General features: G+C 32.5%; 2 protein-coding genes across 2 annotated transcripts; one reads left to right on the top strand and one right to left on the bottom strand.

Moving 5' to 3' along the window:
* The first annotated feature begins 1,089 nt into the window (after positions 1-1,089).
* Positions 1,090-3,520, top strand: LOC131062996 (probable 2-oxoglutarate-dependent dioxygenase AOP1). The gene is made up of 3 exons (XM_057996745.2): positions 1,090-1,717; positions 2,369-2,690; positions 3,113-3,520. Exons 1-3 carry the CDS (start codon positions 1,335-1,337, stop codon positions 3,362-3,364), a joined length of 957 nt encoding a protein of 318 aa, XP_057852728.2. The 5' UTR covers positions 1,090-1,334; the 3' UTR covers positions 3,365-3,520.
* A 5,744-nt stretch (positions 3,521-9,264) lies between these two features.
* On the bottom strand, positions 9,265-11,362 carry LOC131062998 (flavonol synthase 1). Its single transcript, XM_057996746.2, has 3 exons — positions 10,840-11,362; positions 9,908-10,235; positions 9,265-9,595 (listed from the first exon to the last, which is right to left on the bottom strand). Exons 1-3 carry the CDS (start codon positions 11,304-11,306, stop codon positions 9,383-9,385), a joined length of 1,008 nt encoding a protein of 335 aa, XP_057852729.2. The 5' UTR covers positions 11,307-11,362; the 3' UTR covers positions 9,265-9,382.
* Between the last annotated feature and the right edge of the window lie 4,953 nt (positions 11,363-16,315).

Raw genomic sequence — 16,315 nt, 5'->3', positions numbered from 1 at the left:
TCCACCTCTACCAAGTCAAAGATTTTGAACAATAATTTTAAAGATTGATTTTAAATACTTATGAATGAATAATTTCACATTATATTTCATAATTCTTTTATTGAGATTAACATTATAGATTGCAATCATATAATCAAGAATGACATATTTTAGTTTAGTTTGTCTTTTAATATTAAACATCAATTCATATAAGAATGACAATGTCTATTTATATAAATTGGAGGTATTTTTCATAGTGTGTCAAATTATGTTATTAATATCAAATTTCAATTGTAGTGTTTTTGAGTCAAACTTATTAACCCATATTTTATGAGAGTGAATGCCCCACTTAGATAATCAGGGAGTTTTAAGTCAAACTCGTTGACCTATATTTATATTATTGATATTAAATTTCAATTATGCAGTTTTTTTAGTCAAACTTATTATCTCATATTTTATTAGTGGTGGTTCACATGAACCCATCTTTAATGAGAGTGTCTGGTCCACTTAGCATTCATTGCATCTAAGTGATAATCAAGAGATTTTAAATCAAACTCATTGGCCCATATTTCATGAGTAGTGGTTCGAATGAACCCATTTCTCATGAGAATGAATGATCCACTTAACACCCATTGTATCTAAGTGGTACCCGCATACGTGAAGCAATAAGACTTATTTTATTAGGAGATCGCACATATTACTACTATTCCAATTGAAATACACTTAATCATAGAGTTTTCCCTAGATCAAGTCCACTATATCTATCCCATTAATCAAGACATTTCTCAAGATTAAACCCACTTCACTCTCTACCTTATTTACAAAATCTTCTACTGATATTGTGTCATTTAAACCAGAAACTCCTTATTAATTGATCCATAAAAAGTCTATCCATGAAATAGTATCATACATTATAGAATGTGATCCGAAACATTGATGCAAATAAATTCTCTCACATTGAATTGAAAAGCACAACACATTAATAATTATGAAAGGTAGAAATCTAATATCTCATGTATATCCATATTTGAATTCTAATATAATTGACGCCCTAGTGGGCATTGAAAGGCGATAAAATATTCGCTGGAGAGCCGTGGAAATTACGCCATTGTCTGCAAGTCAATGATTTTACATTATTTATTGTTTATAGGTGGTGGATCTAAGCCGGCTATAGGAATTTCAGCACAGAAGTAAATTCTAGAACGCAGACTTTTAATCTTTGATTTCACACAAGCACCTAATCCACTACAGACATTAAAAAACCCAGCAACTTTCTGAAGCAGTCAAACCCAAATAATTATTATGTAAGATAGTTCAGAATTCAATCACTCTGTACCAAACTCAAAGGGATCACAATGGCTCCTGCAACCACAACTCAAAGAGGCGAACCAGAGGTTGAGGATATTCCCGAATTGGATCTCTCACACTCACAAGAAGATGAATTCCTACAAGCCGTGAGAGAGGGTTGCCAGGAAATCGGGTGCTTTCGAATTGTAAACCATGGAATTTCCCCTGATCTAATCCGCAAAGCAGATTTGGCATCCAGGGAAGCGTTCAAGCTTCCATTAGAGACCAAGAAGAAAAACGTTTCGCCCAATCCTTTCATGGGTTATGTAGGTGGGATACCAGAGGCCCCCTTTTACGAAAGCCTGGGTATAGAGCTCGCTGGGGCTCCAGATCGGGAGGCTGTGAAAGACTTCTCTCATATCATGTGGCCTCAGGGCAACCAGTTTTTCAGGTAGGAGTTCTGCCCCTCTAACCAATTTTTTTCTAGATTTGATAATCACATTTTGTGATATCATGTGATATCATAAGATGTTAGAGAGTATTAAGAGATGTAGAATGACGCAACAAAATACACACAATAGCGTATTCTAGCCTCGTACTATTCTAAAGAATTTATGAAAGACCCCTTACAATTGAATTGAGTTTCTCTCCCTAAAATTCTATGGAATCATACTATTCTAAAAAATTCGTGAAAAAGCCTTACAATTGAATTGATTTTCTTGCCCTAAAATTCTATGGAATCGTACTATTCTAAAGAATTCATGAAAGACCCCTTACAATTGAATTGGAGTTTCTCGCCCTAAAATTCTATGGAATCATACTATTCTAAAGAATTCGTGAAAGACCCCTTACAATTGGATTGGAGTTTCCCGCCCTAAAATTCTATGGAATCCTGTAAGACCTCGATGTATGGTAGGGGTCCACTCGACCCAATCCGCTGGCCTCACACCCGGCCTGCATTGAGAATGATCATCATAGAATGTTAGAGAGTATTAAGAGATAATTAAATCCAAAAACAGCTAAATTATGAACTTCTATATTGTAAAAATTTGATCAATTTTCCTTTGTTCATCTCTTTTTGTTTTGGAATGCTTGGGAACAGTGAAACCATGGAAGAATTCACCTGTGAGATGATGGAGATGTCAAAGAAAGTGCACCAAGTAATTCTTGCGAGCTTAGGAGTGGGAAAGTACTATGCGAGTGATTTCGATCATGGGAAGGCCCTGTTTCGTATGAATATGTATGAAGTGCCGTCTGAGCTGCCGTCTGAATCGTATGGTCTTGGACCTCACAAGGATGGGACTAGTATTAGTATTCTGTACGGAGATGGGTCCAGCGGCCTGCAGGTTTTGAAGGCAGGGAATTGGGTTGATGTGAAACCTGTCCCTAACACTTTTGTGGCCATGGCGGGCGATACCTTTCAGGTGAGTCAATATGAATTATTCGTTCTATTAGGACTCCAACCACTGACTTGAGATTTATGCATGTTAAACTTGCTTGTTAAGAGATATTAGTTTTCTGTGTTGTTTCTAGATTGGATTGCATGTCTAATTTGTATCAGTGTTCATAGGGATGTTAGAGAGTTTTCAGTAGAAAAAATCGTAGAGATTTGAACTCAGCATTATTTGGGTATTTATCATATGGATTTTGTTATTAAATCAAGTGTCTTTTCACAACTGTTAGGTTTACCTAACATATGTGTTGAATTTTGACAAATCTAATTTTTCTCTATGTTCAATATTTCATCTTGCATATTTTCTCTTTCTTATGTTTGTTTCTATTGGTTGTTATTTTTTTCTAGATATATATTTTTTAGTTAATATTTATATAATATATGGAAAAACAGGCATGGAGTAATGGAAGGATTCGTAGTACAAAACATCGAGTGATGCTGAAAAAACAACAGTCTCGTTTATCTTTGGGTTTATTTGGCATTTTCCCAAATGAGATGATTATAAAGACACCTCCTGAACTTATTGATGATGCACATCCACAACGTTACAAATCATACAAGTTTGAAGATATGGTCACACATAGAGCGGGAGAGGGAAGACTATTAGAAGAACCTCTAGAGGCATTTGTTGGCATTTCTATGTAGTGGAGAAGGAGGATTCTTTAGCTTGTTAGCTGCTTCTCAAACTTTTGATATTAATCTATGTCTTCAAAGTTAATGGTCTTGTAATTTAAATGTACAATATGTTTAATTGCTACATAATTCTTGTTTGTCAATTTATATATGGTTTTCTTCTTTCAACTTGATCAATAAATTTATTTTAGATAAATCACATATCATATATTTTGAATGAATATACTAAGTAAATCCATGACAACAAATGATGTTATGTATTTACTTCAAAGTATCCATGTAGACAAATATCATAAGATTGTATAAAAAGTTTAAAATATATTTCATTTCAATTATAAGTATTAAAATATAAATTCAAATTATATTCCACATATTTTAAGTGAATGGATTAAGTAAGTTCAAAGCAATAAATTATGTTATGTGATTTTCAATATATTTATATAGATATGCATTGTAGGATTGTGTGAACGAATTATATTCTATACCAAAATTCAAATTTAAAACTAGTTGGTTTGTATTGATATTTTTTATTATATCCTTATTTAAACTATTTTTATTAGAAAAAATAATTATAAAATTTATACTTAATACTTTAAGTGATTATGCGAGATTAATTCATAGCAACAACTTACTCTATTTATTTATATTTATATAGATACGGATGGTAAGATTGTCTAATAAGTTTTGCTCCATATTAGTTGTATTATTCAATTTTAAAATTAATTGTTGTGCAAAGTCGTATTTTGGATTATATCCCTTTTTTCATTATTTTATTGGTGAAACTTTGTTATAGAATTTATATTTTATATTTTAATTTATTTTACAACAAAAAGCATTAATCTTATATTTATTTTTTATATTTTAATTAAAATAACTTACCATTATATAAATTTAATGCTTTAACATAGATTAATATTGTTTAACTTGTCTAATGATAATAGAAAATTAAATAATGGCTTAAAATTATTTTTCATTGCATCCCTTTTATTTCAGTGGTTATGATAATTATACTTATGTTTATAAGAATTATATTTTGGAAGGAAAAATTATTTTTATTGAAATACTTATATTAAGATGGTCATCAATTTTTTTTTTGAAAAATAAAGATTAATTTAATAACGTCAAAGAGGAATGTTCATATGTTTGAAAAGATGATGGTGTATATCATTGAAGAAAATTTGACATCAATAATCTTCTAAAACCAATGGAAATAATGGCTCAAACTTTTCATTGAAATTTTTTGTCTAGCTAAATGAAACCTCTACACTTGTAACAACTTGTGTACTAAGAATTAGCATTGAGAACAAAGGGTGTTTAAATATACCCTTTTCCTCACATGTTTGCAAAGGAAACATATACATTGCATTGGTTCCCAAAATCATAGGTCACACGTCTAAATGGATTTGTCTAGCTCAAAGCCAAGGAGATGTCATACTTGAGGGTGGACAAATGTGCTCATCAACAAAGAGTGATGGATAATAGACAAATAATTAAGAGTGGTGAACACCCCTGCATTTTAGGCTCAACCAAGCCTAGAATGGTTTTGTTAGAGACAACCTTGAACAAGGTTTTTAATTCAATTTAAGATATGCATGATGAATAAATTATTGTGGTGCCAAAATGTATATTCTTTGATCTCAATTTCTACTACTATACCAAAAATACATTCTACTATGACCTCAATTAAGTTGATGTATACATGAAGAACACTATTCTCTCAAAATGATTAGTTCAATTTCTACTTTATATGTTCCCTAAGTCTAATATTGAGTCATGAAATGCACAAATCCTACTTCCCACTCCTATTCTACTAATTAAGGATTTTATTCATTTTAACCATATGAAAGATCAAGTTTTTAAGATCAATGCCATTTATGGGTTTTCGAGTCACATTCAACTATGTAAAAAACAAAAAATGAGAAATAATAGTAGATGCATGTCATCCAATAAATAATTCTACTTAAGATTTCTTCTCCAAATTTATAAACATTCATTCATAACAAGAGAAATAAGATTACAACTATATTTTTTAGTTAATTAAAGGGTTGTAGCACTTATCAATTTTTTATACAATCTCACTAACTTGATCTCACAATAGTATCCTTCTTAATTTTTATATAAAATTATATTTTAAAAAAATTAAAAAATTAGTAATTTAAGCTAGAGAGGTACCATATAAAAAGGTTTAATTGAATTATTTTAAATATAATCCCCTTAGATAGAACCTCCTAGACATAAATCAAACCCTTAATGGAGTTCACTTCACACGTATTAAAAGGATAATAAAAACATAATTTTGTTTCAACCTTCAAAGATCAAAAGAAGTCATCTAGGATTTTTATTTTACAAGCACGCATTCTTTAGTATAAGCAATTTTTATTAATATTATATTTTAAAAAAATAGTTAATGTATGCACATTACAATTTTTTTTACCTATGCTCAAGACAATAGGAGAAATAACAATTATTATTTGAAAATCTCAAAAAGTGCATGTCACTCGACATATATGACCTTGTTTCAATGAAAAATAAATAAATAAATAAATTTTGGTAGATATGCTATGAGAAATGTGTTATAGAATAATATAGGTTTTAAAATTTTGTTACTATTGTAGTGTCATAAAAAGTTTACATTAACAATTTCACACTCTATATTACACCTACTTTAGTGTGGTTTCCCCTTAGACCATTTTAAGTCTATTGTGTTCTATGTACCCTATAATTTTAAAAATAAGCCTACAACTTAATCATTGTAAAGTGATAAAATTGATACTAGGTCTTATGTTTAGGGTCCTAACAGTTTGTTCCGTCTTTTGGAGGTCCCTTTTTGAGTTGACATAGGTGCCCAACATCCTAGTCCCTCCAAAAGAGGCCCAAATTTTAAATATTGTGAGTATTAGCCTTCGTCGTTTGTGACTCAATCTCGACCCTTCATTTGATCTTTATTTGTCAACATACATTTAAAATAGTGTTGTGATCCTATATAAAGAGCATATTATCTCATTCTCATGGTCTAACTAATTAGAGGGATGACCTGACAAGCATTTTTACTATATAGTCCAATCTAGAGCTATTGAAAAACTAACTACAACTATTTTACATTCAAGTATGAATTCAATCTTTTCACTTATTGTTATCATATTATTGCATTATGTAACATCATAAATTTCACTCCGTGTAATAACATGTCACATGGCACCTTTGCTTCAGCTAAAATTGAAGATAACAATTGAACATCCACCTCATCCACCTACCTAGTCTGCCTTATCATCATTTTTGTCCTTTTTCTCAACTATGTTGACTATTTGACTCTAGGACACTTGCATGGTATAGAGACATTCATGTGTCATGCTAGCATCCTACAAGAATACAATCTGAAGGTGGTTGTTGGATTATTACACCTGCTATTTTTGATGGTGCAATGTCTCCTATGTCCACCAGCATTGGGATGCCTTTCTAGGTTCTATATCTTGCCCTTTTAGCTTCATTTTTCGTTATTCCAGACTCTCTCTTGGTCTCTCTTTGTAATCTTGTGCACTTGAACCCCATCTCTATTTTTTTTTCTACATCTCATCTACTATCACTACATTCATTCATTATGCTTCCATTATCGTTGCAACTTCATGTGTTAAAGGGTTTACTTCTCATCTTCATCAATGCATGCTTCTCACTTCTTAGTGTAGAAGGGGAATTTATCTTATGTCTTTTGCTACATTTTTCATTTGTTTATCTCCACTAGCATATCTAAGTGCATAAGATATTTTACGATGCAATTAGAGCATCTAAAAAGGTAGTCATAAAGTGTATCAAGTCTCTTGACCAATTCTATGAGGGTCTATGATGCGTGTTATTAAAAACATTGATAAAGATGGAAAATGACCAAATATGATGCCCTAACTAGTTCCTTGACTATGACAACTTACACATAAATCTTGAACATATAAGGGAATACTATTTTTTATTTGTCCAGAAACCTAAACATAGGCATGCTCATTAGAGTTTGTGCCATGGAGATTTGGGTTCCATACCTCTCGTGTTGGTACAGAGCTTTCCTAAAGTTGTTTATGATTTCCTACTTAGTTATTGCCTATTTATTTGGGTGCTAAAGTTGAGAAGATAGAAGAGTTTTGATTGTAGGGTTAGGTTAGGTTGGATTTCCTCTATAGGATTAGGATGTTGATCTCTGTGTTAAGGCCAAAGATTGGAAGTGTAATGTAACTTTGATGTGTTGTTGAAAAATACATTGGCTATGTGCTTTAGAAGGTGGTTTTTTAATCCAAAAGGGTTTCCCTACATATCTCATTGTCTCTTCTTTGTTATCTATGCTTCTTTTATTCCCTCATTATTGTTCTTAATATGTTATTTTATATATTGTTATGTTGTCAAATTTTTCATAGACCCGAGATCTACTTGTCTTTCCTCTACAAGTTAATATGGGGTATGAATGTGTCATAATTCTTTATGGGCATAGTTTTATTACACTTGTAATAAGATTCTATTTAGAAAATCTTAAATATTGGAGGTGCATAATGATTATTTTCCTTAACAAAAAATAAAAACATATTAAATAGTTGAAGTTGATAAAAGCTAAAATTAATATAAATAAAATTGATATAGACAATACACATTCCTTCCAACTATTTGTACAATACTAATGTTATTGGTTTTAGAGGCCTTTCAATTCATACGAGGCAAAGAAACAAATTGGAGTTGCATAACAAATATAGGATTACCAAAAGGCAAGATTGGTGTTTGGTTAATTATTAGTAAGGCAGAAATCAATCTAGATGATTCAAGGTGGGTTTAGATCATTATGGTTTCATGATATAGTTGTTGTGCTCATCTTTTGTTTTTTTGTATTGACTTTTTGACCTATATGATGCAATTGTTTATTCTTTTCTTTTTCTTGTCTGTTCTTAATGGATATGCAATGGGGTTTGTATGAATAGTAAAAGGGTTTTCATAAGCAAACATGTTGTAGTTTGATGGGGCTTCATATATTTATTAGAGAATTAAGGGTTTTGTTGAGCTTTAGTTTCTTGTGTTTTTTTAACTTTTTCTTTTTCTTATTTCTATTTGAGGATTCTATTTGAATATTATGATGTTTTTAATACAAAATGTGTAGGGTCTGAAGATGTTTAAAAATTTGTATTAGGTCAACAACCATGTTATTATGTGATGAATTAAATGTTTTTCTTAAAGAAATTACCTCTATCATAGCCTCCATGTTGCTCTATATTTAAGAGAAAAATAATAATTTGTTCAATTCAACTTAAAGAATATAGGGAACTTTTGATATGTAGACCTAGTGAAGTATAATAATTTATCTAAAATCTACATCATTACAGTAAGAGAATGTGGATACCTAACACTATAATGCACCTTCTTAGGCATTGCAATTTGAATTTGAATCTTTGGGCACTAAAAGAAGTTAAAAGGGTGTGGTGTAGGCCTTCAGATGAGTGCAATGAATAATTGTCACAATATTTAAAGTTGAATTAGCATGACTTGCCCTATTTGTGGCCCTGCACTATGAGATATTAAATATGATGTTTTAGTTGATCTCTTAAGAAAATCTGTTGCAAATGATTATCCATTCAAAGTTGCATTTCCAAATCGATCCATACTTAAAATAAAAATCATAGTAGTTTCTTAAATTATCTTATAACCTTGTTTTCTTATGTTTGATTATTTGAATGCACATTTACATCCTTTTAAGATGGTATGAACAATATTCAAGCTTTAATGATTTGAAATGGACACAAAGAGGGTGAAATTTTTGAAAATTCCTTGTTTTTCAATTTGTTTAGCACTAAAATATTCTAATAACAAAATGTAGATTATGACAAGACACAATGCCTAATAAAAATGCAATCATTGAGTTTTACTTTTTGAAACTATTAAGTCATATACCTAACAAAAGTTCAACACAAATTTAAGTTGAATTTTATCAAATCCAATACAATACTAATCAAAGTAATAAATATTTATCAACATATTTGTTGCACCTTTATGAGGTGATTGCTAATTCTATTGCTCTAACTTATTGATCTTGCGATACTTGAATTCTTCATATGTCTTAGCATTGAATAATGAAGGGTTCTCCTCATTAGTCAGCTCTTTCATTGGACCAATAACTTTATTATTAGGTGGAGTGCAAAATACTGCCCATGACATTCTCACTTTGTCCTTGTTTACCATACTTCTGTGTAAAACACTCTTATACTTTCCATTGCTCAATATCTGGACAAATCATAATAATGTAAGTCAAAATTTAACAAAATAATTTTCAACTAATCAAAGAGTAATTTATGAAATTTCAAAATAATAATAGATTCAACTAATGTCATGGAGTGTTTCAATTGCTAAAATAGGTCATGTTCTCTTGTTTAGCCCTCTAATGGCTACTTTGAATTTCTTGATAGTGTTGTTTAAGTTTCTCTTCCAACTACCTATTGGTAGCTCTTATTCTTCACAATTTACTTTGCTCAATATTAATAAAAAAATTAAAAATTGAAAAAGAAAGAAGAGATGGACAAAGTTTACAGTACATACCTCCAATTGATCTCCAATATGGACAATGATAGCATTAGGAACATAATCCACAGTAACCCAATGACCATCCTTGTGCACTTGGAGTCCTGGAACTTGATTGGACACAAGAAGAGTCATGGCACTCATGTCTGTGTGGGCTTCCACTCCTAGAGCAAGCTCTGGTTGAGGACATGGTGGATAATAGTTTACTTTCATCTCCATCTCTAAATCTTCACCACCAAGTACCTCTTTCAATCCACCTTCTTTTAGTCCAAGATATATTGATAGGACTGAAAGCAATTTATTCAACACTTGAAAAAGTGCTCTTCCATATTCATCATTCACCTCTCTGAAGGACAACTCAAAGTAAGCATGCAAATTCATAGTCGAGCTTAAACACCACACTTTAAGCTTTGACTTGTTTAAATGGCTCATCTGAAATCATTCTATCTTCTTCAATAAAACAACACACTCTTAAATGGTTTATCTAAAACTATATCACCTTCTTGAATAAAATAACACATTCTAAACTTTGACTTGTTTAGGTGGCTCATCTAAATCATATTATCATTTTCAATAGAACACACGTATTAGTACTATTAATGTAATTTCGAATGAACAACCTAAACAAGTTAAAACTTAAGACACCAATGGAATTCTTGAAAAGAAACTATCTTCTCCAATAAAACAACACACTCTAAACTTTGATGTGTTTAGGTGGCTCATCTGAAATCATATTATCTTCTTCAATAGAACCCACCTATTAGTGTGGTTTCAAATGAACTACTTAAACAAGTTAAAGCTTACAATATATTACTTAAATTAAAATCCAAATCATATTATCTTCTTCAATAGAATCCACCTACTAGTGCTATTAGTGTGATTGCAAATGAACCACCTAAACAAATTAAAACTTTAAAAAACATTCAAGACAAACAAAAAAGTGTACATACATATAAGATGAAGGATGCTTAGGCCAGACATGAAGATTTCTTATGGAAGGAGGCCAGAGCATATGGAAAAAGTAGTCAATCCACTCCCTATTGCCATTCAGGTTCCGGGCCAACCGGGTGCCATAGCCCTCCATAACACCTGCTAGGGAATCGTTAGCGTAGCTCTCCTTCTCCTCTTGCGGAAGATCAAAGAACTCCTTACCCACGCTCTGCAATCGTTGGATGAGCTCCTCAGAAATCCCATGATTAACCACTTGGAAAATTCCCCATTCACGAGCCGCACTTCCTATCTGTGACCGGTTTTCCTCACCACGATCACCTGGAGCATCTAAATCGGCCAAATCTATGAGTGGGATCTGAGCATTGGTGTTATCGATAGTGGGCCTCTCATGTACAGGCCTGATAAATTCAGATGGTATTGATGTTAACCCACTCCCTGCGATGGATTGGACTCGCACTGCTGCCATTTTGCTCCAAATGAAAACGATAAGCTTGATTTTTCAAAGAGGATGGCTGTTGATTTGTAAGCTGCCAGCGTGATTTTGTTAGGTGGATCAGGCTGTAAACATTCATTCAATGGGCCAGAATTAAATGTTCCAAACGGTTCCAGTGTTGCAGTATATTAATGCGAATACACCGCCTCATCAATCCAATTGGTTTTCTAGGGACAGGGTTGACAATTATTCAATGCAGTCATGTGCAAGCTAACTGACTCTGAAGTTTTTCTCTGTGTATGGCATTGATGAATGGTGATCACTGATGGGATGTCGCTTTCCTAGATAGTGATCTGAATCTGAATCTGAAGAGCATTTAGTATCACCGAAATGTAGATCTCCATTGACCAATCTCTCATAAATCGGCTTGGAGAGTTTTTGGTATAGTGTGCCTATCAAATGAGACAATTTTTAAGAACCTGACATTTTCGGTACTCATTTGGTATTTACAATTTCAAAGCACTTTATGACATTTGTTATCAAAACCACCAACAAACATCAATCTAGGCTTGGTAGGATGGTCGGCCCAGAATTAAATGTTTTAGATAAATAAGTTAAAATTTTCTAGTTCATATCTTAACATAAATATAAACCCTCTAATAAAACAGCTAAGGTAATCCAAAAACTTAAAGGCTTTATTATTATGATATATAAACAAAAGATAGATTATCATTCTTGCAATTAGGGTTTTCCTTAAAGCAATAGTTCATCTTTTTATATCATGTGAGACAACCAACACCAAGATCTCCAACAAGAACTTTGATCCTTTGGTTGTGTTTCTTTGCCTTTGTATCTCCTTATGAGTATTGTTCGTTGTGATGGAAGGATACCCATTTACATCTTGTCCACCATTCATGAACTTAGTTGCATCCATTAGATAGGAATGCTCATGCAAATTGTCACCATCTCTAGTGTTTCACTCAATCCATTAAGAAACTTCTTTTAGATGATAGTAGTCACCGATTTCTTAATCATATCCTTGTCCTTATCTAAATCCAATAGCACCACAACAAACATGGAGGACATGTTTGTATTTCCTAGACAATGATCCGAATTTGAAGAGCATTTAGTTTCACCGAAATGTACATCTCTATTGACCAATCTCTATAAATTGGCTTGGAGATTTTTTGGTATAGTTTGCCTATCAAATGAAACGTTTTTAAGAAGATGGCATTTTCGGTATACATTTAGCATTTAAAGTTTCAAAGCACTTTATGGCATTTGTTATCAAAAAGACCAACAAACATATATCTAGGGCTGGGAGGATAGTAGGCCCTAATTTAATGTCTTAGATAAACAAGTCAAAAGTTTCTAGTTCATATCTTAACATATATAAACCCTGTAATAAAACAACTAAGATAATCCAAAACCTAAAAGGCTTTATTATGATCTAAAAACAAAAGAGAGATTATCATTCTTAGAATTAGGGTTTTCCTTAAACCGGTAGTTCAACCTTTGGTATCATGAGAAACAACCAGCACTAAGACTTCCAACAAGAATTTTATCTTCTGGTTGTGTTCATTTGCCTTCGTATCTCTTTATGAGTATTGTCTGTTGTGATGGAAAGATACCCATTTACATCTTGTTCACCATTCATGAACTTAGTTGCATCTGTTAGATAGGAATGCTCGTGCGAATTCTCGCCATCTCTAGTGTTTCACTCAATCCACTAAGAAATTTCTTCTAGATGATAGTAGTCATCAATTTTTTAATCATATCATTGTCCTCATCTAACTCCAATAGCACCACAACAAACATGGATGACATGTTTGTATTTATTCTATAACAATAATCAATGGATGTGAATTCTTTCTTTCTTTAATTGAATTAATGTAGATGGAAGAATACATGTAAGGTGGGCACTACAAAGACTGCCAAGTTAATCAATTAGATCAACTCAACTATAACAACCAAACATATATTGCTAAGTTGAAAAAGAAGCTCAACTCAATTATAACATCCATACATATAACTATCCAAGTTTCCAACCATACACCAATTGAAAATAACAACTATACTAACAAAATACATCAGTCATACTTAGACCAACAAAACTTTAAGCAGTAAATTAGCAAAAATATATAGGTAGACACTAAATTTAAAAAAACTTTGAAGTTATCTGGAGAAAAAGAAACCTTATTTCTGATGCTGAAGAATTTGGAGCTTGATATAGTCAAAGTAGTAAAAGTAAATAAGCATGTTGGTGTTCTTGGGGATCCCCTGCAGTTGACAACAAAGAGAGATAATTTGAAACAAGGTGTTAGAGTAAAACTTAAGAATTTGGTTTCCCTTGTGAATTGGTTGATTTGGTAATATTGACATAATACACCTACATTTCCATATATCAAGAAGAACAAACTATCTCAAAGAATCAACTACCACATTATTACGAAAGCCACGCCCAAGAATGTTTTTTTCCAACTAGGAAAGTACTTAAAAATAACACTCCATTTTGCACTAGTTGTGGGATGGTCCCAAAATATGTGCTTTAAGTTTCATTATGTTGACAAAAAGGGCATTTGATAGATTGGATCAAAAATTTCAATCTATCCCTAACTAGCAATTTGTAATGTAAAACTTTCCAGGCTAAAATCTGAACATTAGCTTCCACTTTGGACTTCCAAATTTGCCAACTCAAAGTCCTCTACTTTCTTTCACTGAACTTGCACCTCCAATGTTTGTTCAATCTAGGATTAAGTGATAGATTGAGAAGTAATTTTAAGTAAAAAAAATTAAACTTGGATAGTAAGTAAAGGATATTTAGACATCAAAAGCCAATCTTTGGTGAAATTACATTACAAAGGGCTACATAGTCTCTTTACAAGATCAACTGGTACCAATGATTTCGCAAAAAATAGAAATCTCTTAGCCATACTATTTAAATTAAATTTCTCTTTTAACTTTTTCCAAGAATTCCATTAAAAGGAATTAAAATCTCAAATGTCATGTGTAAAGGTGTAATTAGGAACTAGGGGTTTACCAAGTAGGATAAGACCACTAATTAACCAAATTAGTTAATACATTGAAAGAGGGGTGAACCTAACAGATCTAGCCTCAATCCAAATAAGAAAAGGGTTGAAATTCTGATTAGATTCATTGGTTAGGGTTCAGTTCCATCTTTCTAAATTGAAATTGGATTTGCAAATGTAAAATTAGGATAAAATGAGGGATTATTGAAGTATTCTGATAGAAACAGTAAGCTATAGATGACCCATGGAGCCACAAAATTCAATCTAGGCAAAATAAGATGTTTAGAACCTATCCTCTGATTTTCGACTTGATTTTTCAAGACTAGGTAGCACAGATCCACCCTGGGCCTCTGAATTTTTCTCTATCAAAACCTGACTTGTTCATCACTGTTGAGCTTGTCAGAATTCTCGAGTACAACTCCCGTACCTATTTCCTATAGACAAAAAGAAAAGGAGAGATGTTGTGTATAGGGTTTTTCCTAAGTCAAACCCTGATTTAGTAATTAACCTTGAATGAAATAATGCAAATATTGAAATAAATGCTAAGGAGTTATACATCAAATCTATAATTGTTGATGATGAAGCAATGCTCTTTAAATGTAATGGCATGACAAACACATGAACCTGAAAAACCCTAATCACACACACATGCTTGCATGAAGATTGTTGTAACTTGGCTCCATAATGGTTAAATGATTAATATGCAGCCTTAAATCTCTAAAAATACTTGATGATGAATGTTTCTTGGATGCACGAATACTTTAGGTATGTAATGGATGCCAAAATGAATTGATATGATGTCTTTATATAGAGCTCCCTAGGTAAATTACCAATTAGACCGACCTCCAATGATCATGTATAGCCACGGGGACCAGAAACCACCACCAAGATAAAGGGCCTACCCCATTTCAAATTGGGGCTTGTTTAAGGGGGACCAAGGCATTTTGGGGTGCCCTGGTATAGACTAGGGAATTCTATGCCTTGGATCACCATTAAACATGACCACAAAAAGAGGAAATGGGGAAAGGGGTCTCAAAAATGGGACCCACACAAAGGTGTCCTTGACATCAAAGTTGGAAAATGAGGCCAAAATGGACCTAGAGAGGGCATGGGGGTAGGACATGGTAAAGTAGGGGCACAAACATGAGGTGTAAATTGCATTGGTTACAATTTACAATGCTACATTTAACTGCCACTTTAACTCAAGTATGAGCCTATGCAAGTACTCATGGTAAATTAGAGTTATGAGAGAAAGAGAAACAATTAGGAGCAATATCACAAGGAGATAAGACATCACTAATTTTGAGGAACCAAGCCCCAATATTAGGATCTTAACTCACACAATCTTATGCAAGGACACACGACACAAGGGGTTAGCACTATAAACAAAAAGGCTCCAAGTCAACTAGTTGAAGAGACCTCGATAATCAAAATGTCTCAACCACTAATATCATTATCAAAATGCTATCATAAAAACATAAGAAATCAGCTAAAAAGAGCAAGAGCCTACATCAAATCATGAACCATGATTCGCCAATAGAAAATCTATGATCTCATGAGGAATCAAAAAGAGAGAAGACATGGATACCATGGGCTAACTGTGTTTTTCTTGGTGATCCATTTTGGGGAGGAGAGTAAGAATAGTCTAACTGTATTTTGCTAGTTCCACTCATCCCACTGCATATGCTGCTATCTAATTTCAAGAGTTAAGCATCTCATATAAGACTTTGTTTTGTTTAGTTTCAAGAAAGAAACAACCTATATTAGACATGAATTGAAAATGCAAATGTTTGGGTTTGGGATTGAAGCATCTCATATAAGACTTTGTTTTATCTGATTTTGAGAATGAACACCTCGTGTAAGACAAATATATGTCTGGTTTTAGGAATATCTCATGTAAGACTTTGTTTTGTCTAGTTTCAAGAATGTGTACCCCGTAGAAGACATATATAAATGCTACAATCTAGTTTTAGGCATGAAGCATCTCATGTAAAAAAAAAACTGTTTGGTTTC

Source organism: Cryptomeria japonica, chromosome 2 (genome assembly GCF_030272615.1).
Source record: "Cryptomeria japonica chromosome 2, Sugi_1.0, whole genome shotgun sequence".
NCBI classification, from domain to species: Eukaryota; Viridiplantae; Streptophyta; class Pinopsida; order Cupressales; family Cupressaceae; genus Cryptomeria; species Cryptomeria japonica.
Note: the sequence above shows the minus strand (reverse complement) of the source record. Positions and strands in the feature narration are given on the sequence as shown.

Excerpts from the sequence above, each read along its gene's own strand:
- LOC131062996 (XM_057996745.2), top strand. The coding sequence starts at position 1,335 with ATGGCTCCTGCAACCACAACTCAAAGAGGCGAACCAGAGGTTGAGGAT. Across the intron at positions 1,718-2,368 it reads CAGGGCAACCAGTTTTTCAG|TGAAACCATGGAAGAATTCA; the intron begins GTAGGAGTTCTG and ends GCTTGGGAACAG. Across the intron at positions 2,691-3,112 it reads TGGCGGGCGATACCTTTCAG|GCATGGAGTAATGGAAGGAT; the intron begins GTGAGTCAATAT and ends ATGGAAAAACAG.
- LOC131062998 (XM_057996746.2), bottom strand. The coding sequence starts at position 11,306 with ATGGCAGCAGTGCGAGTCCAATCCATCGCAGGGAGTGGGTTAACATCA. Across the intron at positions 10,236-10,839 it reads AAGCATCCTTCATCTTATAT|AGAGGTGAATGATGAATATG; the intron begins GTATGTACACTT and ends GTTGTCCTTCAG. Across the intron at positions 9,596-9,907 it reads ATATTGGAGATCAATTGGAG|ATATTGAGCAATGGAAAGTA; the intron begins GTATGTACTGTA and ends TGATTTGTCCAG.